Here is a 24,081-nt window from a genome sequence, read left to right as displayed (position 1 = left end):
AAGCCGCTGATAGACTGATTAGACGCGTTATGTTGGCCACCTGGACAAATCAAAGACAAAAATGGCCTAATCGATAATTTAAAAAAAAAAAGTTGACAGCAGTGACAGCAAATTAGCAGGAAAAAAAATAAAAGCGAGAAGTTTGTTTTCCCGCCATTTCCGATCCGCATGTTTATGTTGTGCAAAAAGCCATAATATGTTAATCATCCTAATATTTTTTCATATTTATTGTTAATTTATTGTTGCTAATTTAGAGGATTTTTAAATACAAAATTCCTGAAAATATTTTTTCCTGGTTTTTTTTAATCTTTGCGTAACTTCACCCTTCACTAAATATCTTCGGTATGGTTTTTTGCTCTGTCAAAGTCAGCTGTTCAAACTTGTGGCGGGCCATTTTTGACTTAGCAGGGAGATAAAGGAGGGTCTACGGTCCGCTAAACTTTAGCAGAGCCTTGATCGACTGATTAGCGCTAACAGACGTTTATGAATCATGTTTTTTAGCATCGGGCCTTCAAGGAGCCTTCAAGGAGGCTCTACTTTTTATGAATAAGGCTGTAAGAATTTAGAATAATATCCAAAATAACAAAGCAGGGCAACCATGTCTAGGTCTTAAGAACTAAATTTGTTAAAAAATGTCAGGAATCAGGACGGTATACATATTTTTGTACTTTGACCATATCAATATTTTTGCACTTACTGTACCTACCATGCAGTTAATTTCCTGATTACAGTTAAAATATTGTATGGCAGGGAAGGTACAAGTTGAAACTTTTAAACAGGGCTATTTTTTTTTTATTGTAAGTAATTAAATCTGTTAATATTGTCTGTTTTATCGATAAGTTAGAATATCAATCTAATCTAATTCTCGGGTCAAAAATGTTTGTGATCCAACTCCTTCGAAATAGCTTGACCGATTTTTATGTCATTTTTTGTGTATATTCGGTAGGTCTGAGAATAGGATGGAAACTATTTTTCATACTTCTACGCGGAAGGAGTCGCGGGCCAGAGCTAGTAATTCAATTAGTTGGAACTTTTTAAACAGGGCTAATTTTATTGTAAGTAATTAAATCTGTTAATATTGTTTGTTTTATAGATAAGTTAGAAAATCAATTGTAAATATATAATTATCTATTGAGTTTATTCTAGTTTTATTTGGAGTCAGACTTTGAATTTACAGAATTGGTGCCAATTCGGACGTGATTTATTCCAAGTCTAAAGGAGTATGGAGAGAATTGGGAGAGAAGGATACGTTCCATATTATTTATACTATTTTACCGCACGGCCGTAACTCCCTTCACCTGTCTAAGCACTTAAAAAAAACACGTTTCACTCACATTTCAATCTTGTCGTTCAAACTTGGTTCAAACAAATTGAATTAAAATAATGACGAGGCGATATGGTCCCCGACTTTAGCCTGGCCGAACGCACAAAATAATAAAAAAAACAACTTTTCCTTCAAATTCCTGTCAAAAGTAACTGAAATAAAGCAAAATTCTAAATTTTCGTTTCTTTTTACTAGCTTTCATATTTACCTTCATTATAAAATTACTGCGAAAAGATGTCTCACGCATTCGGAGCCGATGTCATGCAGAAGGCGAAGCGTCGCCAACGCAAATGGTGCCAGGAAAATTTGCTGACAGTGTTGGAACAAGCTAAAGACCGGCAGGCCCGCGATATAGAAGTGTCTATCGAGCTGGCAAAGGAACTTTTAGCGGTAAATAAACACCTAGAATTCGTCGTCTCATTTTTTCACCCTGTACAGTCGAGTTCGTATCGTATACCCGAGTAAAAATTAAATCAAAAAAATACCTGAACACGCTTCTATGCCGTTAACAATAGAGTATCTATATGTAGTGTTCACATATTTTTGATAATATTTTTGCATTTAGTTATAACCTAACCACCAAAAAGTTGGCAAACCCCCGACTTTGTCACTTCAAAGTTCAATACCTCAAAAACGGCTGAACCGATTATGATAAAACGTGTCTTAAGAACCATCGCTAGAAAACCTGCTTTTCAACAAAAAAAACGCATTCAAATCGGTCCACCCGTTTAAGAGCTACGGTGCCACAGACAGACAGACATGGACACATAGCAGTCAAACTTATAGCTCTTTTTCCGTCGGGGGTTAAAAATGAATGTTATTTAATGAAAACGTGTAGTTATGCGCCGGTATTAGTTTCGTCGGGTAGTCACGCGAGCACGCAGTGCGCGTGTTGTAGCAGCCGACGAGTCGCGTCGCTCCGGGAAGAAGGGCTACGAATTAGCCCGAAAAATGACGAGCTAAACTCGATTTAAGACGTGACTTAACCGTTCTAGTTAATAAAACATTGGTGAGTCTCAAGGTAGTTTCATGTTTAAAACTGTATTTTTTGTAAAAGAAAGACGGATAAGTTATTTTTAAGTAATTTCGGTCCCTGACTTTACTAAAAGTTTTAATATTCCAGATATACGCGGAGAAGTTGCCGAAACCCGTGGAGGTGCCGGCGCACACCCCAGAGCCGTTCGTGGACGACAGCATGATGCGACACATGGACCCCGCCGTACGCGCCATCCTGCATGACAGCACGGAAAAGGGGGCGGCGGAGCGGTACCTGAGGGAGAGGAACAAGAAGTCGCCGGACGAGAAGTTAGTAGTAATTAAGGATCTATTTTCACCAGAAATGTGCGAGGGTGTGTTGTGAGAAATGTGTATTTCATAATCCAAATAGAATGGCCTCGTTTACCTCGCCTCGGATAAAGTGTATTTTACATTTTTCATCACACTTGCTCGTAAACAGTGTCGTAACATGCAAGCTACCTTGGTTGCAACCCCCAAATAAAACCCTCGACCTTAATGTGCTTTCATGAAACCCGTGGTCGGTAAATGAGTCATTGCGCGTACAAATTCTTGTCATGAAGCCCAAGGTCGGTCAATGAGTCAATGTGCGTACTGATGGTGCTGCGCCGTGCCCGTGCGCGTGCTGCTGCAGGACCAGATGTACACGCATGTTGCGGCGCATGCTGCGGGGGGGGTGGGGAGGGCGGCGCTGCCAAGAGCGCAGCCTAAGGTATCGCCAATATTTGGAACAATTATATTTCTTCTTTTAGAAATATAACATTTTACTCGCAAATGTGATGAAAACATTGTATGTCCACGGGCGGTACTCATTAATTCCTCAGTCTTCGACTTCGGGCTTCTAATAGGACTCTCGTTCGTACTTCCTTATTAACCGCCTTAAGAACAATGTACTATTACTCCATTGTCCAGTCGATCGTGGCATGGCAAAAACGCATTTTTGCGACAATATAATTCTTATAATGTTTTTGACGACCAGATGGCCTAGTGGTTAGAGAACCTGACTACGAAGCTTGAGGTCCCGGGTTCGATTCCCGTATCGGGGCAGATATTTGCATGAAAAATACGAATGTTTGTTCTCGGGTCTTGGGTGTTTAATATGTATTTAAGTATGTATCTATCTATATAATTATATTTATCCGTTGCTTAGTACCCATAACACAACTTTGGGACTAGGTCAATTGGTGTGAATTGTCCCGTGATATTTATTTATCATGAGAAGTACTGAGAAATTCCTAGATCACACAGGACAATAAACAGGGTAAGTATGTAGATCATGAGAATAAAGTTGGCCACCTCTGTTCTAGATACTGGTACAGGGTGGTGACGAGTTGGGATTACGGCTGGCAGCAGAAGGCATCGCGCGTGCGCGCCCGCGACTTTAACTTCGGCCGCTGCGCCCTACTACGAGATACCTTCTACCGGAAGAACAATCCGGCGCCGGACCCGCCGCACGTGTCGCAGGCTAGCGGTGGGGAGTTCTCCGTCTGCACTCAGTACTCCTGCTACTTTGGCTAAGGTCAGTATGAGGCTCGAGCAGTGTTGGCATAAAGCCTCAGGCTTTTACTTTAAAAAAAAAAACAAGTCTGTCAGTAACGTCAATGTCATTTTATGGCGCGAACGAAGCTCTTACAATACTGACCAACTTGGGTATCTGAGAATCAAACCGAGCAATACTATACTTTGTGAGAACGCGTAAAGTGTGAGCTCGCGGTGGAAACCGTGTTTTACTCTAAAATGTCTGGCGGTGTCCACGCAGCTTTGATGGTATTAAGATTCCGATGCTTCTAGATACTTATCTGGCTGGAATTGCGGCTGGCAGAATACGGGAGGCGTCAATCAACTACGGCCGCTGCACTCTGCTACACTCTTCTACCACAAGAGCAATCCAGCGCCGGACCCGCCGCACGTGTCACACACAGGCTAGCGGGGAGATCTCCGTCTGCACTCAGCACTCCTGCTAAATACTTAGGCAGGTTCAGTATGAAGCTCGAGCACTACTGGCATAACGCCTGTCAGGCTTTTTACTTTAAAAAAAAGACGTGTCACTTAACGTCAATGTCACTTTATGGCGCGAAACTAAATCGTATTTCTCACAGAACGAAATTCAAAATGGCCAAGCAGCAGAGCGAGTGACAGGAAAAAACAAAAATCGGGCATGTGCGAGTTCGCGGTGGAAACCGTGCTTTAAACTAAAATGTCTGGCGGTGTCCGCGCGGCTTTAATGATATTAAGATCCCGATGCTTCTAGATACTTCTGTCTGGAACTCCAGCTGGCAGAATACGGGAAGTGCCAACAGCAGCCACTGCCTGTTGCGAGACACCAACCGGAAGAAATCCCCTATGCTGGACCCGTCGCACGACGCAAGCTAGCGTCGGAGTTTCTGCCTGCACTCAGTACCGCTCTACTTTAGTTAGGGTGACGGTGAGTATGAAACGCGTGGCGTGGGTATCATTTCATACCAGGAAAGTATCCAACTAGCACTGCACAATTACAGTCACAACTAATATGAGGAATAGAAATGACACGCGAGGCTATGGCTAAGAAGTTAGAAGCCATATATTTTATTCCGACTTGTCTATAATAAAATAAATAATTGCTCAAAAAATAGGTTATTAGAAAGGATCACGTTTTACTGCGTTTATGCCGTAATTTAATAACCAATATGAAAGAGAGGTGAAAAAAATGGCGCAACGGTTGTGTAAAAATACACACGATAATAATTATATAATAAGTTCTGTGATTGAACCATTAAGGAAGTGGCAGATAGAATAGTGCCTCCTCTAAGCTACACTAAGGACTTGGCCACACTCCGCCTGGGTGGGACGTCTGCAGACGATGCAGGGTTTAAAGAATAAGGAAACTTTGTTTATAGCAAAAAACATATATTTTATATTTTTATTATTTACAATATTTCAACTTTTATTTACATATTAACAACAGAAAATGTACCCCCATTATTTAAGGCCACATCTCACTGTCATAAAGGGAATTATTACAAAATAAAAATGTGTACAATTATTAGAATCGTTTATAATCTATTTAATTTACAATAATCTAATCGTTGCCCCGCTGTAGAAGCGCTATAATGATGGATGAGGTCAATGGTAAAGTTGTTTCAATGGATGGCTCCGGCGCGTGCTGGGCGAATCAATTCACAATTATTGTTGTACATATTCTTAGCTAAATAATGCTACGCTACGGCACAACGCTGGCGGCCCGTGCACCCATTGAAACACGCAGACTAAACGAATGCTAATGCTACAATAACTAAAAATAATCAACCATCATATCGTCAACAACATTCGCTCACTCTAACAAATTACCAAATAATAAAAATATTAATAAATATGAGACATTTTGTTCATTCTCAAGTTCATTTGACACATTATGTACAATAATTATCAGTCCTTAGAATTTCGCGTTACAACACATCAGCGCTTAATTTTTCTATAATACAATAATGGATTGTGCGGAATAAGACATTATTTTGCTCTCTCTCCCTTGGCGCGATGTCTTACTTCGCAGCGAGTTGCGCTCACTACTGATAAACTAACATTTTACAAACAAATGGTTGTGAAAGTTGAACGCATTCGCTGTCCAGACTTACAGGAGCAGCAATCCCACTGTGTCGACGCATATCAAAGTCGCCTAAGGCTCCGCATCCACCAGCCCCCAATAGGAAAGCAACGCTGGAGCGAGGATACGAAAATGAAGTAATCTTATTGGTAAACTAAATAACCATTTTTTTTTCAAGACTTAGGCAAGTTTGATATGCATCGACACATACGTTATGGGCCGCTTGCACGCACAGTTAACTATATAAGTTCGAGTTAAGTTTTAACCCAGGGTTAAGTAGTGTCAAAATGTATAACTGTCATTCATAACCCAAGATTACCGATTTAATATTTTAGCCCTACCCGAGCAAACGGCCTTTATTGGCGTGCATTGGGCGATACCAGGGTAGGCAGTTGGTAAAGTACTCGCCACCAGCACTAGCGCTGCCTACATTACGGCGTACTCCATGCACGCCATAGCTTTAGAGTATGACAATAAAGAGTAGAAAACGGACGTAACAGTAACAAATATACTAAGAGGCAGAAAATCTGGCCCTCGAATGTAAGCGGTAATAGACAATTTTGTATGTAGAGCGGGCCAAATTGTATGCCGCCGAGTATATTTTGGCCACGTTTAACCGTGACTATGAAGCTGGAGGCCCCAGGTTCGCGTCTCGGTAGAGGCACACGCTCATAATATAACGAATACGAATATGCTTGTATATGCTTATACCTGAGTTATTATGGTCGTTCTATGTATTTATCTATTACTAGCTGTTGCCCGCAACTCCGTCTGCGATGAATTCGGCTATCGGTATTCCGCGAGAACTCCCAGAATCCCAAACTATCCCTATTCCAAATTTGATCAAAATCGGTTCAGCGGTTTAAGCGTGAAGTGGTAACAGACAGGCAGACACAGACAGACGACAGTTACTTTCGCTAATACAATATTAGTAAGAATAAGTACGTATCCGTCAAAAATCAGTTGGTGTCAATTGACCCATGCATGATATTAACTTACGCCAAATACAATGAAAGTATCGCTCTGATTTCATTTACACTATTACTATGTTGTTATTCACCCCTTATAAACAAGTGCCGAGCATCTTTTCCGCCGCGTCATAACAATTACATATTATTCGTTACCCCTCACGAACTTTTACCCCTTTTGTTAAAACGCTCAGGGGAGCTACTACGAAATTCGAAGTTCGTATCGTATCGTCCCTCTCACTCTCGTATTAAATAATATTAGCGTCAGCGGGACGGCGAGATACGAACTTCGAATTTTGCACTTCGTAGTATACGGCCAGGTCTGGAATTACATACAGCGTTATTGTCATACACTACGGCTGGATGCCGGCATTGAAAGCGTTCAGTTTCAGGATAAAGAAGCAGCATTTATATTCATTCATTCATTCATACATCCCAGCCTATATACGTCCCACTGCAGGGCAGAGGCTTCCTCTTGGAACAAGAGGGCTTGGGCCATAGTTCCCAAGCGGGCCCAGTGCGGATTGGGAACTTTACACGCACCATTTAATTGCTTCGCAGGTTTGTGCAGGTTTCCTCGCGATGTTTTTTTTCACCGCAAAGCTCGTGGTAAATTTCAAATGTAATTCTGCACATGAATTCCGAAAAAATCCAGAGGTGCGAGCCGGGGTTTGAACACTACATCAACTCCCGCCCGCGGACGGCAAGTGGACCACTCGGTGACAGCCCGCTGCTCGCCACCATAGTGACTACTAGGAAATTTGTGGACCACGCGAGGTCCACTCGTTGTCAACGCGGCGTCCACCCGTGGACCACCTGTCGACAACGAGTGGACACCGAACGGGTGCCGGGTGGCTTTAATGAGCTGTACCTCAATACGTATGCTCGCTATTTGTATTAATCAAGAAGCCTTGACGAATTGCTTTACCCCAGAAATTATTTTGTGATGATGATAAATGAGATCTGACATGATATGCCAGCTTCCTTAGCTAATTACATCCCGCACTTAGTTTCAGCAACTTTTTTAAACGTAAAAAGAGTTACGGAAACTATGCATTTTTCAACATTTAGCTACGTTACAATACTTTATTGTTACATTAAAAATAAATAGGTTAAATAATATTCGAAATAATGTCCCGTTATTTAATCGCGATCAGTAATGTTCAGTGCCCGAAGCTGTAGTAATATTATAACGTAGAGAAATGGTTGCTAACACACGCTGATATGAAGTTATTGTCATAATTATAATTTGTAATCGTGGCGTTCACAATCACAATCCATAATGCTTTCGACCTCAGTACTTACACAGTTCAATATTTTTGTTGGGTCTATCTCGATAATATGTCTATTTGAGACGTTCTCAGAATTTCCAACCACATCTGCCTCATCATGACGACCTTAAATACACTGTAACGGTAATTTAAAATCGCACAAACATTGTATCTTACAATTTCAATCAAGAACTTTTTAACCAATTCTTACATTCAAATTTAAAATAAATTATTTGCATCTTCTGTACCCACATTTAGCTTCAGACACGCGTCACCAGTCGTACACACATTTCAGATCGTGATACTCATTTGCACATAACGATAATAATTAAGGCGCGTTTGTCTGTTAAGTTAAAAAATATATTAATAGTGTAATTTAAATTTTGCCCTGAAATAGCACTTTTCTTTCTATTTTGACTATCCTAAAGCCACGAATAAAACTGCGAATTTGTGAATGAATGATAGAATTTGATTCGTCCATGAAATGTTCTGTTTGAGAATGCGTTGAGAAAATGCAACTATTTGGACATTAGGAAAAAATAACACTATGTACTTTAGATTTAGCTCGTATGCCCACCGGAAATACCTACAAACACTACAAGCTAACACGCGCAACTGAAACTCAATTTTCATTGGAACCGACATTTGGGGTCCGGTTTTTGACATTACATCGATGTGGAGAAAAAGTGCGCTGAAACAACTTATTATTTTTAAAATTTTGAAACGTGGATGACTTCGTTTTCTGTTCTTCGTGGCAGTTTGTGTATTCGGAAGATACGGTAACGATTCTGCCATGGTTAAAGCTCTGGCATATATAAAAATGGAGCTAATATTGAGCGGACGAAAATATTTACACTTTGCAAGTCTGAAAGTGCTTCTATTAGAAGCACTTTGACCTGGAATGTTTTTAAAGCAAGCCTAACATGGAAAACTAACAGAATTGTATCGATAGCATGCTAAATACTAACTGACATTTGTTGTGTATATCGTTGCAGATTGTAAATAAACTAGGACTAATTGATTCAGGCTAATTGCAAAATTTAGAATTCTGGCAGTATTAAATTACTTGTTTGAGCGAGCATCGCAAGTAACTGGCAGCTTTTTTGCCATTCATTAAAGATGGTGAAAAAGCGATAGTGTTTGCTCAGTGGCCCAGCTAAGGCGCTTACAAAGGTAAATACGAGAATAGAAAAAAAAAATCCGTCTACTAATAACGGCAGGGCCACGAATATCGCTAGCCCATGATTAGTGCCCAGCTGTTAAATTACATCACACACCATGGCACGGGACCATGCCGTTACATGTAGACATAATAATGACATTTTTATACAGTTTTTTTGGATAATTAATTCGCACACTGACATATTTTGAAACTGCCTGTACTGATTAGTGCCAAGTCTACGTAGTATCGTTTAAATCTGCTCAGCACCATAAAAACTTGTTTATCGCGGACATTAAGTGACCACAAACACTTAGACAATCGTTGTATGTGTCTTCACAACATCATAGTTTATAAAAAACATGTTTTAGGCTTGTCGAAGACGTGTTTAGTTTACGTTTTAAGTACAGCAGAAATGACAGTTTTTCAAAGAAAAATGTGTTGAACGCGTATTAACAGTTGTCTTAGTTTTTCTGGTAACACTGGAAAGCCTGTACATTTGCCTGCCGGTTAAGGAATATTGTTGAGTTGCTTTGTCCGCGACAAAAACTAGCGGGCTCAGCTCCTCTTTCTCTTGAGTAACCGTTTAGCTTGGCTTAATCGAACCAGCCTGTACCTTTTTGCAATGAATTTATAACAATTGTAGATCTAGATGGCGCTATTTTTCTGCTCGGTTGTTTCTGATAGCCGCTTCGCCGGCTCGAGTCCCTGTTTATACCTTTAGAATAAAAGGTGTCTAGGTGGGTTGCGAGGCGCTGGGAGGCGGAGGCAGGGCGGGCGGCGGTCCCGTGGTCCACTGCACCAGGGCGTGCTGGGGCAGCTGCGTGGCTTGGAAGTGATCCTTGAGCAGCGCCTGTGAGAAGTTGCAGTGCATCTGGTACGCTTCGTTCTCGCGGTCGGTGTCGCCCGCTAACCGGTACAAGTCTGAAACAATCCATACTAAGATTATAAATCCACTCCACTATTTCTTAATTTTAAACTCTTTGTCGGTCCCTGACTGAATGCTCCTTTCATCCGCTCAAAGGTTGACTGGTAGAGACCCCTTAAAAAGATAAGTTCGCCTTTGTACATGTATCGTAACGTTCTTGTAAATAAAAAGTTTACATACATACATAAATGCGAAAGCAACTGTCTATCTGGGTGAATATTCGGGCGTTTTGTACCGCCGTCATTGTTCTCAACACTTTTTTTATCAGATTTCAAGAAATAGGTACAATAAATATCAACATGTGTCAACATGTGTTCATCAATATGTGTCGGATGTTGATGTTTGTTGTACCTTTTTGCTTAAGAAATCTGATAAAAAAAGTGTTGAGAAGAATGACGGCGGTAATCACGCCCGAATATTCACCCATCTGTCTCTTCGCGCTTAAATAGATTTAGATTGTATGAGACTCTGGGAATGACACAGGATAGTTTATTATTAAAAATTGCGTAGTTCCCGCGCGATGTACAAATTCTTTACTGACGGAGACTCGTGATATGATCACAAAACAGCCGAAATGATGATCCTGACACAGCCATAAATATCTGGTGATTTGATTTGTGACAAATACTAAAGTTCGGCAATATTCGGCGGCGAATAGAAGCAGAACACAAACTCCATATATATGATAGGTACAGTAATAATAAGAAAATGGGCGTGCATGTAAATCACCAGAAGAGTAGGCATTATTGCGTTGTAGTTACATTTATATCTTTAATTCCGGGTCGAAAATTACAGGTCGTACAGGCCGTACAGCCAGCCAGCTGGAGTGGATGAGCGGTTACGGTGCTCAAAATGATCTACACACGACTCTACTGTCAAGAGAGATTTTAGATAATTTTGAACACCACAACCGCTCATCCACTTCTGCTGCTGACTGTACAAACCGCACACTTATAATGATAAGGCAACTAAAATAGTTTCCAAGTCGAACGAGAGATGGCGCTAGCTGTCATTCTCATAACGCTATCGTTTGGTTCCCCTAATATTCTTAAATTGGCCTAGTGAGTTCGGTACACTTATTCAAATCAATCAAATTCAAATCAAATTTAAAGTTTTTGAATCCCGATCCTAAATAACATTTAGGTTAGGGTGCTCTGGCCAAAACCTCACAAAATATATAATAATTGGAATGCCTATAGAACAATACGATAAAAACAGACATTTTAATGCAACGTAAAACATTACGCAATTCAGAGCTCTCCAATAATGTATCTATGGTAGACGCTATATTTATTTTAGCATTTATAGGCATTGAGGACGAAACGTTCTCCAATAGAGACCACGGATCGGCAAGCGCAGCACAGGACGTCCACCAACGAGATGGATGGAGGACCTGAGGCCATATTGCTTAACGTTTCTGACGCTCACAATCGCAATCAAATGACAGACTTCGCATACAAAAACTGTCATTTGATACCAATCGCGAGCGTCAGAAACGTTAGGCAATATACGGCCTCTGAGGCCTAATTGTCTAACATATCACAATCGTTTTCACCACTTGTTTCAGTCATACGGTATAAGACGGAGTGTAAGGTGATGGTACTGATGGTGAATGCGACCACGAACGCCAGTGCCTTAGACAATAATACTGGCCCTTTACTGCAAGTGCGAAATTCGAACTTCGTATCTTGCCGTCCCGCTTCCGCTTATATTATTTAAAACGAGAGAGAGGGACGGTACGATAAGAACTTAAATTTTCGAATTTCGTAGAAGTCCCTCAGGTTCGCGGTGTTTGTAGGCCGCTTCCAACTGAAGCAACTAGAGGTCTATAATAGTGTGTTAAAAACTCCAGTACTACCTATACTTTAAACCATTATAGGGGCTACTGATTGCTAATACGAATAGGTACAAGTGGAAAAACAGAGTAATTCGAAAAAAAAAAAAGTTTTGTATGGAAGTTGAGTCACAAGAAGACTTCTCCATACAATATTTAAAAAAAAAAACGAATTTCAATGTTTTTCCACTTACATTAAATGATATTGTACCGGATAATTCACGTCTTAAACCGTGTTTAGCTCGGCATGTTTCGGGCTAATTCGTAGCCCTTCTTCCTAGGAGCTACGCGAGTCGGCGGCTGCCACTGCACTGCACTGCTGAATTAGCCCGAAACATGTCGAGCTAAACTCGATTTGAGACGTGTGTTATCCAGTACAATATAATTTAATATGAGTGAGTCTTACGGTAGTTTCATGTTTAAAAAGTTTTTCCACTTGTATCATATTAGTAATCAGTAGCCCTAATATTGATTACTGTATAGTACAGGATTTTTTTAGCACCCTATATGGGGTAGACCTATGTCCAACAGTGGACGTTACGGCTGATCCTTTTACCTTTGAGTATAGCGGAAGCCCACAACTGCACATGCACGTCAGGTATCTTGCTGGCGAGCTGCATGGCCGGCGTCACCATATTCATGCTCTCGCGCGAGTTGTTGATGGACAGGAAGATGTGTCCCAGCAGCACGAGCGAGCACGACGTCAGCCGGTTCAGATCTTCCGCGTTAGCCATCTTCAGCGTCTCGCGGAGGTACCGTCTAGAACAAGATTTAGTGATTGCAGCTGCCATCTTGGAGTACATTAGTGATATACGCAGATTTAGTAAAAGGATAAACCTTGCTACTAAGGCGATTATTCGAGCGTTACAACCGTCCATTTTTCTAGACACGTTTCTGAAAATATGGCCGAATATTCTGATACAGTTTTTTATTTATCTGGCCGCTTTTTATTAAAAGTCACAAGTGCTACAATTCTACATTAGTAATCGAGTTTCTCATAAATAAAAGTGACAATTATGTAGAATTGTAGCACTTGCAACTTTTATAAATAGGGGCTGGGTATAAATAAAGGACCTATAACAAATAATCGGAAACGACGTCAAAATCTACAGCCAATGAGGGCTAAAAGACAGGTGAAATATCGCTAGATGGCGTTAGTATCGTTAGATTTCTGTGACGTTACGGTCTAAAATTTTCATCCATTCCCCATTGGCTCATTTAGTTATTATTAGCCAATTGCAAGCAAGACCTCGCGATATTAACGCCATCTAGCGATATTTCACCTGTCTTTTAGCCCTCATTCGTAAAAAGATTAACCTGATAAATGGGGCGGTTGAACCGCTCGAATAATCGCCTACTATCTATAATAATAAAGCTGGATTATGATGCTTAACGGTTATGATCGTTCATATATCTATCTGTAGTGCTATCTATGTCTAGGCACTAAAGCCCTCGCTGAATACTCACTTGGCCTCGTTATACCGCGCTTGGAAGAAGGCTTGAAGCCCTAACACGTAGTAGGAAGCGGCGCGGAGCCCGTGCGCGTAAGCGGGCAACGCTTCTGGTCGCACCTGTAAATATTTAAAAAAAAACAATTAAAAATTCTAAACAGAAAAGAAAACACTCGACAAAAATAAAGACTGCATGAATGTTTTTACGATTTAAGAGTACCTGGTAGTCTTAATACGCATCAGCGTTGCGTCTGTGCGTATAAAATATATTGATTTATATGGAAGCAGGTGGGTTTCTGCATGAAAATAGACATATGCCACAAACACAGCTGGTTTTTAAGCATGGTCGCGGAGTAGCAAATTAATCAGACTTATCGTCAGAATAGTTTTGATGCACTATTAATTCTTTCCCAATAACGCCGTAGCTGGTAAAGGAGTACTGAGATCATGGAGAGTCCTCACAATCACATGTTATAAATTGAGACTAGCTTTTAACCTACAAACAAATAATAAGTCAGGAATTGTAACTGCGTCATAAAAATGGAAACTGTGTCCTAAGTGTGTCCTGCGCTAAGGTGCGCATGCGCGTCATTTAATTTCGACTGACATTTATTTGCAAGTTTAGTGAGCTCACGTCAAATTTTCGCATTTTTGATTGTGAACAGCTCTAAATTATCATGCCAACGTGTGTTATGAAGTGGTGCAGGAACAATACAAAATTAAAATGTCCAGGGATCACTTTCCACTAGTAAGTAGTCGTAAAATTAGATTTATATTCAAAAATGTTCAAATACATTATCAGTTGGAGATGGTCAGTATCAAGTCTGTGGTCTATGGCTCACATAATGTAAATGACAGTTTCCTCACCCCTCTTCATACTTTCTTCTTTCCTGTATCGCCCAAACAATAGGTACAAACAGTCTTTATATTTTTCACAATTTTTGGTGTGAATAATATAAGATACAATAGTTTAATGTCAACTGCTCATCACCTTTTACGAAAGATTGCTTTTTCCGATGCAGAGACGTTCATTATTCAAGAGTCCTGGTGCTTCACCACCCGTTCCATTTCACCATATGCATTACGAGAAGCATAAATTGCTTAGCAACTGTGTTAAAATAATTAAGAGTAAATCCTTACTTGTTATTGAGTAGTACCTAACTCCGGTGGCCAACTGTGGTCTTCACTTGTCTTTATCATTAGTTTCAAATGATGATGTTCAAGAGCAAATGCACCAGTTACTACTAAATATATCCAAATTACCATAGGTGTCCCTACAATATTTAAAGAGTTCCCTCGATTTCCTTAGGATCCAATCATCAGATCCTGATTTTGTGCCTATGGGACTTAATATTTTTTTTCAAATCATTTCATAAATGACGGAGTTCTGTGGTAACCGCCAAAAAAAAATACAACCGAATTGATAACCTCCTCCTTTTCCTTTATGTAAGTCGCTTAAAAAACAAGCTGTCTTTATCAATATGACACGTCATTAAAACGTTAGAAGTAAGAAGTGATCCGTCTGATCTGAACGCCAGTTGTCTATGTAGTTTGTGAATCTGACATTGCATCACGCGAGCCAACCAATCCCTGCTTTGTTTCTGAATTTTAACCAATCAACAAGCATGTCTATTTGTAACCTTGAAATTGATTTAATCATAAGTCGTTTTGGTTTTAGGTATGGCCACTTTTTGTGTGGAATTTGTTCTGAGTTACGCTTCCTGACTTATTATTTGTTCGTAGCTTTTAACAGACGTGACGTGTCTAGTGTAGACGTATCTAGTTGGGCGTGGCGCCGCAACTGACACATCTCAAAGTGTTCACACAACGCCACTGATAGCTAGTGAAACTTACCTGCTCCATTAGTTGTGCTAAGTCGTTATCCCTCCGTCCCCGTAAGTATACAATGGCCAGGTTAAGTTTCGCGAACATCCATAAGTCTCTCTCTTGTGACATCTGAAACACAGACAATCAACAATTACTATATTATATTTCCAAACCGCGAACATCTTTCTACCCAGTATTTCTTTTATGGACGTAACCAGGGGGGGGGATTAAATGTTTCCCCTACACACTACATACTTATATTTTATGAATCGTGTAGAAAACAACAAATCTGTATGACAAAACAAGCACAGGGGACCCCCTCCTGGGCGAGAAGCTGCATACGCCCTTGATTTCTCTTGCTGTGGTCACCTGTATGGCGGTGAGGAATTGCGCTTCTGCGGCCTCCATGCAGTTCATGGACATCGCGTACAGGCCCAACAGGCAGTGCAGTTGCGGGGTATGCGCCTCTGCGCTCGCCGCTGTAACACAATTAAACATTCACAATAAAACTTTTTGGTGGTTCAAAAGCAATCATTTCATTTCGATTATTTTTTGCCACAGTACTACAAAGAATCCTTATAGTTTCGTCATGATCATCCGCACGTCCGCGGTTTAGCTTAGCTACTTGTCACACCATTGGCGTGTAGTGGGTTAATTCCAGGGTACACAGCTAGACAGTTTGCGTCTGCAGCAACACGCCACCCTCCCACAGCAGTGTAGGCAACACTAGCACTGCCTATATAACCTCGATTCACGCCATAGTGTCACACACAACTCACAAGCGTGTCAATAGATCAGAGAATTAGCAAGACGTAGTAGCAGCGAGCGGGCTGGTCATATCTGTCGAAGAACCGACAACCGCTGGAGTTCTTGAGTAGAGACCGCATCTCGGCAAACGAAGTGTGGGAGACGCCCTCCGGCCAGGTGGAGTGACGATATGGTATAATATGGATGCGTTTAGCCGAGAACAGGGCGCAATTGCGCTCATTCGGAAGGAGGCTATGTCCAGCAGTGGACGCAATAGGCTGTTGATGATGTTGATGTGATGAGGATGATGATGATTATTATTATTGTTATTATGATGATGATGACCGACCCCCGTCAGAGAACGTATAGTTGTAATGCTGACGCGCCCTGCCGCGCACGGCGTCGGCGAACTCGTCGAAGCGGTCGCCGGTCGGCATCGGCCTATTGCTATAGGCTGACGATGATGATGATGATGATGGTGGTGGTGGTGTACTGACCGGTGGGCGCGACGGTGAGCAGATGCGCGGCGCGCGCGATCTCGTGCAGCGCGTGCGCCTTGCCGCCGCAGACGAGCCGGCAGAGCGCCGCGTGCTCCACCAGCGCCATGCGCAGACGCCACGCCAGCGCCGCGCCGCTGCGCGCGCCCACCATCGTCGCCGTCTCCGCGAAACCACTCGCTGGAAACAACGCAACGTTAAACGTTGTAGGATTACAAGTAAAATAAAATTGATAAAGTAATGTTGGATAAGGGTGTTTTTCGCTATTGTTGCGCGGGCGTTTTTTGGTCGGCTTAAGCTGATGCTGCGTGCGTCGGTAGGTGTGGGGAGACCCTTAGCCACGTAGCGAGTGTAGAAAATGCTACTGCCCCCAGCTCCCCGCGCATCAACGTTTTCTGATCGTAAAAAATATCAATTTCCTTTGATAGAAGCCTGAAAATATTTTTCAAATCAATGTAAGTACATGAAACAGCCGCCAAAGAAAGATATGGTATCAAAATGATGGACTTTAACGTTTTATCTTATACAAGAAACCAAGGGTCCTGCAAGGTCAAAGGCAAATCAAAGGCCCCGCGATAAAATTTGCTACAGGCCTCGCCTGAAGCCTCAGTGAAGTTAAAGTAGTGTGGTTAAGTTATGCAAAATAGTCCGCGGAAAAGCAAATCAAGTCTATTGTAAGATCTCAGCGAAATAATAATCCCTGATCGACAAAAAATTCAAGCAAAATCTGATGAATTTTAAATCTGTCACATCGACCTCAATCTTGAAATACGAGTTTAATAGTAATAAATTACAGCTCTAATCTAATTTGTCAACTATCCAAAAATATATTATATTTGAGCTGTATTCTTGAGCAAGCAATACACAGGTTTTTACCACTTCGATTACAAAAGTTGAGGTCCTGGGTTTGGTTCGATTTGGTTGGGAATTAGTTTCAATTACAAAAATGATTACAAGAGTAATCAAATCACGAACTTCATTGACATTACCACCGCTTCCCACAAACCGCTGAACTTCGGTGCCTCGAGAGGCAGCCCTAAACAAGTTCATCCCCACTTACCGGTCAGCTTGTCAATTTGCGCAAGCGCTTTCTCGGTGTACTTGTGCGCTTTGTCCATGTAGCCGGCTTGTGCGGAGTGCATCACGGTAACTAGATACACCAACACGTAGAGCTGTTGGCGGGACAGCCACACGAACGACTCGCCCGGCGCGCTGCCACACACCGCTGAAAACGACGGTCAACTCAGACACAGTCCCGTATTCATCCATAGATTGTTATGACTCCGTAGATTTATCATTCAAGTACTGACGCTGATTTTTGATATCAAGTAAAGAGATAATTTGAAAAAATATATATTAACATCATATCAGCCGGCAGATGGCCATTGCTGGAGATATTACTTCCCCAAGGAGCTACACAACGATCGGTTTTGTGCTACATTCTCGCAATGGCCGCCCGCGATCTTTACCAAATCGTCTATCCTTGCGGTAAGGCTGTTAACATTTCGCCTTCCGGCGAAAATAGTTCGGGTTAGATAAGTTTTATTGAATTTGCACATCACACACATAGTGTTTAGTTTGTGACTCACTGTTAAACGTGTGTTTCATGAATATATCAACGTTCATGGCATCTAACAAAATGAAGTTTTGATCAAGTGGTCCCTCATCAAGTTGAGGAAACAAACACAGATAAAATAAAAAGTTAGTGTTTAAGCTTTTACAAAAAAGTGCAATAAATAGGCCTTGACAGACATACAAGGGCTGCCTTTTAAGTTGTGTCGTTTAGAAAAACTAAAGACAATTTAAGAGTTGAATGGTATTTATTGTTTTTCAAAGTAATCACCGTGATATGTAATACACTTTTTCATTCCGTCCGATTCCGTCATTATTCCAGTCCGAAGTCGTTGCTTGATTTTTGGAAAAGTGAAGAAATCATTAGGACTTAAGTCTGGGCTGTACGGCGGGTGTTCCAGATTTTCGAAGTTTTGCTCTTTTAAAAACGCACTGCCGGGCGGTGTGCGAGCTCGCATTATCGTTGTGCAGTACTATACGACGTCTTGGGTTATTTTTTCGGAACTCGCCGATAACTTCAGGTAAACAAACAGTGGTATACCAATCAGCATTAACTGTTTTACGTGTACAAACGTGGCGACCATTTTTTTCGAAGTGCTGCGTGAGCGTATTACTTTGGTCGGTTTTGGCTCATCTTGGAACACCCAAACAGTCGACTGCTGTTTAGAATCCGGATCGTAGGCATATATCCAAGATTCGTCACCACTGATAATGTCATAAACGTGCTTAGACTAGTCTCCTCGGCTGAATTGCCGCAGAGTTTTGCGACACCATCTAACGCGAGCCATTTTTTAGTCTTCACTAAGTAAATGTGGTATCCAGCGTGAGCTCAATTTTTGAACACTGACCTGAAATGCTTAATGAAGCTTCTATCTCACGGTATGTCGCATGGCGATCTTCGACGATCAGTTGCCGTACAGCATCAATGTTCTCCTGGATTACGGCTGTTTTTGGTCGGCCTTCATGGTGCCTATCACTAAGACTAGAGCAACCATGTAGGAATTCTAAATACCAGCGTTCCACAGTCCGGATGCATGGTGCTTTATTATTAAAAACCGTAGTCAGCTCTTCAAAGCACTGAAGACGCGTTAAACTCCTTTTGAAGTTGTAAAAAATTATCGCACGTAAATTTTCCTCGAAATTTCCATTTTCACAATTGACTTGTCAACTTTGAACCGACGCCGCTAAAACGGTTCGGCGGGTTCGGCCGATCTCGAGTCATTCTTTTGTTTTTGAATTCTAAATTCAAATATTTTAAAATGATACTAGTTTTTTTTTAATAATCACAGGAGGAGGTTTGCAAATGACAGAACTTAAAAGGCAGCCCTCGTATAAGACAAAATACTTAAGTATTTTAGACTAAATAAGTACTTTCTAAATAAATCTCACAAGATAGTACTTACTGTCATCATCAGGCCATGAGGGAGCCATAATGGTCTGAATGCTTTGCTGCAGCTGTTTAAGACAGGGCTTCACACTCTTCACCTGCCCAGCCATTAAGTAATGGCATACCTGATACAAGCAATTACAAGTTATAAATTAGTCTTAAGTATTTAAGACTGAAGATGGCAAACTCTAGCAAAAAAATAGTCATGGTAAGGATCCTTGTAAATATTATCGGAACATATTATCCTCGAAGCAACAGGTGGTATCTCAAAAAAAAAAATAGTATATTATAAACTAAACTATGGTAAAATATGTAACACAAGTGTTTTTTAAGATAAAATTTATTGTCTTTAGGGGTCAGCATTTCTGTGAACTTAAACACCTAATTGCATTCTGCTCTTCTAGTCTAGATTCTAGTCTAGAAGAGCCTTATTTATTACTTATTGTGTATACATAGAATACTCTTATTACTTATTGTAATGGTTTCGCCGGAAGACCAGCGCTGATTCCATCCGAGGAGTCTGCATTTATGCTGAGACAGGACCATTTCAGGCATATAGTTTTACTTTTTCCTTTTTCGTTTTGTATAGTAATATTTTGTATATCAAATAAATTTTTTCATTTTCATTTTTCATTTTTTCATTTTTATTGTGTATACTATACATAGTAAATTTACTAGTGATAAAAGCCAAATAATTTAGAAGTCAATAATGATGAATGATCCTTGTTGCATATCATTTTGTGACTTGTGTTGCTTACAATACCATGTAATTGCCATGGAAAATTCTATACTCACTTGTAGAACTAAGAAGAACACCTTTAGGTACTCTTTTTGGTGAGGGCTGCCTGCCCACGAGTCCACTAGGTGCCCTGCTTGGTTCAGCAGCGGTAATACTTCCTGGATTTTCTTATCTATTAACAGCAACTGGAACAGCAAAAAAACATCGAATCAAAAACTAACGCTCACAAGATAATCATTTTAATGCAATTTGCTTGCACTTAACTGTAGTTTTCTGTATATTCTGTTTCTTAGACCATACAAGGTTCCTGTTCAAATTTTCTCACCTAGCTTACTAATGCACAATAATTTTATTTGGCAGTTGTGAAATCACTTTAGATCATTAGTTTAGAGTGAACTTTTTCATAAGGCAACCAACAGAGTTAACACCAGAAGAGTGTAATTTAGGTATTTCTTTAGATGCAATACCTCACAGTTAGTGTGGAAAAGCTTTGCTAAACTTTTGTTCACTGACATCAGATGGGAACTGAGATGTTACAATACCACACCACTGCTATACTTCTGTGTACATAGCCCTTTGCCCTTTAACCATTAAAGATTGAAACACATTTGAATGAAAAGTGAACTTTGCCATCCTTTACCAACAGCTCTGGCCCTGGGGCAGAGCAAGAAGAGTGGTTAGCTCTAGGTTTCAGATGGCAAGAAGCGCCATTTTCCAGTTGCCACTGCAAAATAAGGGATGGTACTTTTTGAGAGGCGCAAAAGTAGTGTAGACAATCTTACACTGCTGGCACAGTCTACCAATAAGAGAACCCAAAATTATCAATAATTCCATCGAGTACAAATCGCAGTAATCACTGTTTCTCAGGGGAAAACTAGCAAGCATGTAACACATAATTAAGCTGAATTCAAACTACATACCATAACCCTACTGAGTAGGAATAGCACCCTGGTGTATGCTGCATTAGAGATTTGGGCATAGTCTACTCCCACGCCCAAGAGACTGCTGGCCACTTCATATTCGCGCTCTGTTGCATGGATTTGCTAAAAAAACATGAATAAGTACTAGGTGCCGGTATCCATTCAAAATTTCAATGGGATTTTCTGATACTTTACAGCAGAGGTTCTCAAACTTCTTTTTCTCATAGACCACTTTCAAACTTTTACTGTTTTCGGTAGACCCCCTGCTGCTACATTACTACTATATTCCCAAAATATAAAAAAAACATGTTAACTTGGACCCCCATCTGGTTTCCTATGGACCCCTGGGGATCCACCTGAACCACTTTGGGAATCTCTGCTTTACAGTGAGGGTAAGGAGCGAATCAATCAAACATTCAACAAAAAAAAAATTGTAACGTCAATATCCATAAAGGAACAGGAGTTGAAACCTTTTTTATTCTAACTACAAGTATATATAGACTTGTTTGTCTCAAGTAACAGCCATTTTTCAGTTCAAAATAAAAATAGAAGGAAATGTTGCAGGGATACATTTTTAAACATCATCATACCTATCAGCCATAGGACATCCACTCTTGGAGAAGGGATAATAAGGAATTCTTTAATGAAAGATAATATTAAACAAATGACAAACAGCATTTGCTAGGAAATCACACAAGCAGCATAGAATATAAATGAATTGATCTAAATTTAATTACAATAGTAATTATATATGACAGGCAAGCCAAATCATCAAGTTGTTTACCATTTCACTGCCCTAATTAAAATTGTATCAATGAAACTAGTGTTGTTTATTGCAGAGACCAGAGTTAAGTGCTAACCCAAGATTAAGAAGAGAAGAGAAGATTAAGTAGTGTCAAAATATATGAAGTTGTTAAACCTAACCCAGGGCTAATGACTTCTTTTTTTAATTCTGGACCATGCGAGTGAACCTTATTGGCTTCTTACTGAAATTCTGGAGCATATTCATATATTTAAAGATATTTTAATCACTTACTGCCAGTTGAAATATCAGCCTGCAGTGCCAATATACACTGTGCTGTGACAACTCAATGGCTTTTCGAAGAATGGGTTTGGAGTGTGTCGGCTGTCCCTGCTGCTCAAACAGCTCTGCCAGCACACTTGCTGCCTCGAATTTAACGTCATCGAACCCATTGATAGTCTGAGACAGGCACCACTGCAACAAAAACATCATAACGACCCACTTATGTATCATTGTTTACATCATATATGAAAGTTCACTCCAAACAAAAAAATATGATGAAATAACATTAAGGTTATACAAAATAATTATCCAAGATAATTTACAATGGTCTACAGGATTGATTGACGCTTGAATTATCTCAAAATTTACTTACACTCTGTTCTAAATGATTCCTCGCCAAGTCGATGTTTTTAGTGTGTGTCAATAGGATATTTCCTAGTTGTAAATGAGTTCGAGCCTCAACTCTTTGCGGTGGTTTAAAATTAAAAACAGCTTGTAGGCACTGAATACAACTTTTTATGTCAGGAGGATTTGATGTTCGGAAATGTTCTGCTAAACCAAGTAAAGAAATATACCAAGCGTCCTGCGTTGACGCCATTTTGACATTTCTGCTTGGAGGGAACTGTGCTGCCATACTTCAGCAAATATTAATAAATGAATGAAATGGATGCGTTCACGAATATTAATTAAAACCAGAACATAATAAATAAATCGTAGATAATCGATTAAGATCTCGATTTAGCTAGGGTACTGTAACACAACACACTGTTACAAAAAACAAACACTCCGATACACATCATAGACATATACACCTATGTACTGGAAATACCTACAAAATACGCGTGCATACTTAAACATGTCGCATAAAATGGCGCTCAAGGGTTGTGATATCGATTTCGAAATCAAAATATTTGATATCGATATTCAAATTATTAGCGGCTAATACTTTGAGCAGCAATAGTATCAATATTTCGTGTTTTTAGGGTTCCGTAGTCAACTAGGAACCCTTATAGTTTCGCCATGACTGTCCGCGGGCAAGCTCAGAGACCGTTAGTACTAGAAAGCTGTAATTTGACATGAATATACATATCAGTCACGCCGACAGTGGTAAAATAAAAAAAAAGTACAACAAATTTTTAGGCTACCTCCCATAGACGTAGTGGGCGTGTTTTTTTTCTGGACACCCTATATTGTGGGGTATCGTTGGATAGGTCTTTTAAAACCATTGGGGGGTTGCTAAGACATCTTTTCTATTCAGTAATCTATTTGCGAAATATTCAACTTTGAAGTGCACATTTTCATTTAAATCGAGCGTGTCCCCCCCCCCTCCCTCTAAAATCTAAACTGATGGGTGGACAATTTTTGAAAAAATTTAGAATGTAAGTAAATATATCACATTTACAAGGAAAATTATAGCGGCTAAGATTGCTTGAGACTTATTAGTAGTGAAAGAGTAAATAGCAGCCTTAGGTATAAAATATACCTAAACTTGAAAGATTCAGTACACAATACGAAATCCTTAGAAAAATATTATTGGATTTTTTTGTAATGGCTACGGATCCCTATTCTGGGCGTGTACGACACGCTCTTGGCCAGTTTTTTTTTTTTTTTTTTAAATTAGTGAAATTCAACAGCAACAGATTCGCAGTTCAACAGAATTTAAGACGTTATCAGATTCACTATATTCGATATTTGTAACATGAGATAGTTAATGATTTATGTACCTTTAAAAATTCTTGTATTATTTTCGTTATTTTACAAATAAATGGCATTTAAAACGTTGTTGTTTAATTTAGTCAGCACAAGGTAATCACGCGCTCTTAATTCGTGCAAGTCTCT

At 40.2% G+C, this 24,081-nt stretch overlaps 2 protein-coding genes across 3 annotated transcripts; one reads left to right on the top strand and one right to left on the bottom strand.

Annotated features, from left to right (window-relative positions):
* Positions 1-428: 428 nt before the first annotated feature.
* LOC141434820 (uncharacterized) lies at positions 429-5,653 on the top strand. Of its 2 annotated transcripts, XR_012452099.1 has the most exons (5): positions 429-1,714; positions 2,448-2,629; positions 3,646-3,857; positions 4,130-4,310; positions 4,590-5,653. XR_012452099.1 is itself a non-coding variant. In XM_074097262.1 (4 exons), exons 1-3 carry the CDS (start codon positions 1,559-1,561, stop codon positions 3,854-3,856), a joined length of 549 nt encoding a protein of 182 aa, XP_073953363.1. In that variant the 5' UTR covers positions 429-1,558; the 3' UTR covers position 3,857; positions 4,130-5,653. The 2 variants fall into 2 exon arrangements, 1 of the variants encoding a protein (XP_073953363.1); XM_074097262.1 differs by having other exon boundaries at positions 4,130-5,653.
* A 1,654-nt stretch (positions 5,654-7,307) lies between these two features.
* Positions 7,308-22,852, bottom strand: Mau2 (Mau2 sister chromatid cohesion factor). Its single transcript, XM_074097251.1, has 12 exons — positions 22,616-22,852; positions 22,255-22,434; positions 21,219-21,341; positions 20,355-20,483; positions 19,576-19,684; positions 17,661-17,825; positions 16,601-16,780; positions 15,726-15,835; positions 15,384-15,485; positions 13,546-13,649; positions 12,635-12,837; positions 7,308-10,240 (listed from the first exon to the last, which is right to left on the bottom strand). Exons 1-12 carry the CDS (start codon positions 22,838-22,840, stop codon positions 10,053-10,055), a joined length of 1,818 nt encoding a protein of 605 aa, XP_073953352.1. The 5' UTR covers positions 22,841-22,852; the 3' UTR covers positions 7,308-10,052.
* Between the last annotated feature and the right edge of the window lie 1,229 nt (positions 22,853-24,081).

Source organism: Choristoneura fumiferana, chromosome 14 (assembly GCF_025370935.1).
Source record: "Choristoneura fumiferana chromosome 14, NRCan_CFum_1, whole genome shotgun sequence".
NCBI lineage: Eukaryota > Metazoa > Arthropoda > Insecta > Lepidoptera > Tortricidae > Choristoneura > Choristoneura fumiferana.
Note: the sequence above shows the minus strand (reverse complement) of the source record. Positions and strands in the feature narration are given on the sequence as shown.

Bases quoted from the DNA above. Each gene is read 5' to 3' on its own strand.
- Mau2 (XM_074097251.1), bottom strand. From the start codon at position 22,840: ATGGCGTCAACGCAGGACGCTTGGTATATTTCTTTACTTGGTTTAGCA. The intron at 20,484-21,218 runs GTATGTAGTTTG...TTGCTGTTCCAG, and splicing joins TCCTACTCAGTAGGGTTATG to TTGCTGTTAATAGATAAGAA. The intron at 16,781-17,660 runs GTAAGTGGGGAT...CGTTGTTTCCAG, and splicing joins GCAAATTGACAAGCTGACCG to CGAGTGGTTTCGCGGAGACG.
- LOC141434820 (XM_074097262.1), top strand. From the start codon at position 1,559: ATGTCTCACGCATTCGGAGCCGATGTCATGCAGAAGGCGAAGCGTCGC. The intron at 1,715-2,447 runs GTAAATAAACAC...TTAATATTCCAG, and splicing joins TGGCAAAGGAACTTTTAGCG to ATATACGCGGAGAAGTTGCC. The intron at 2,630-3,645 runs GTTAGTAGTAAT...CCTCTGTTCTAG, and splicing joins AAGAAGTCGCCGGACGAGAA to ATACTGGTACAGGGTGGTGA.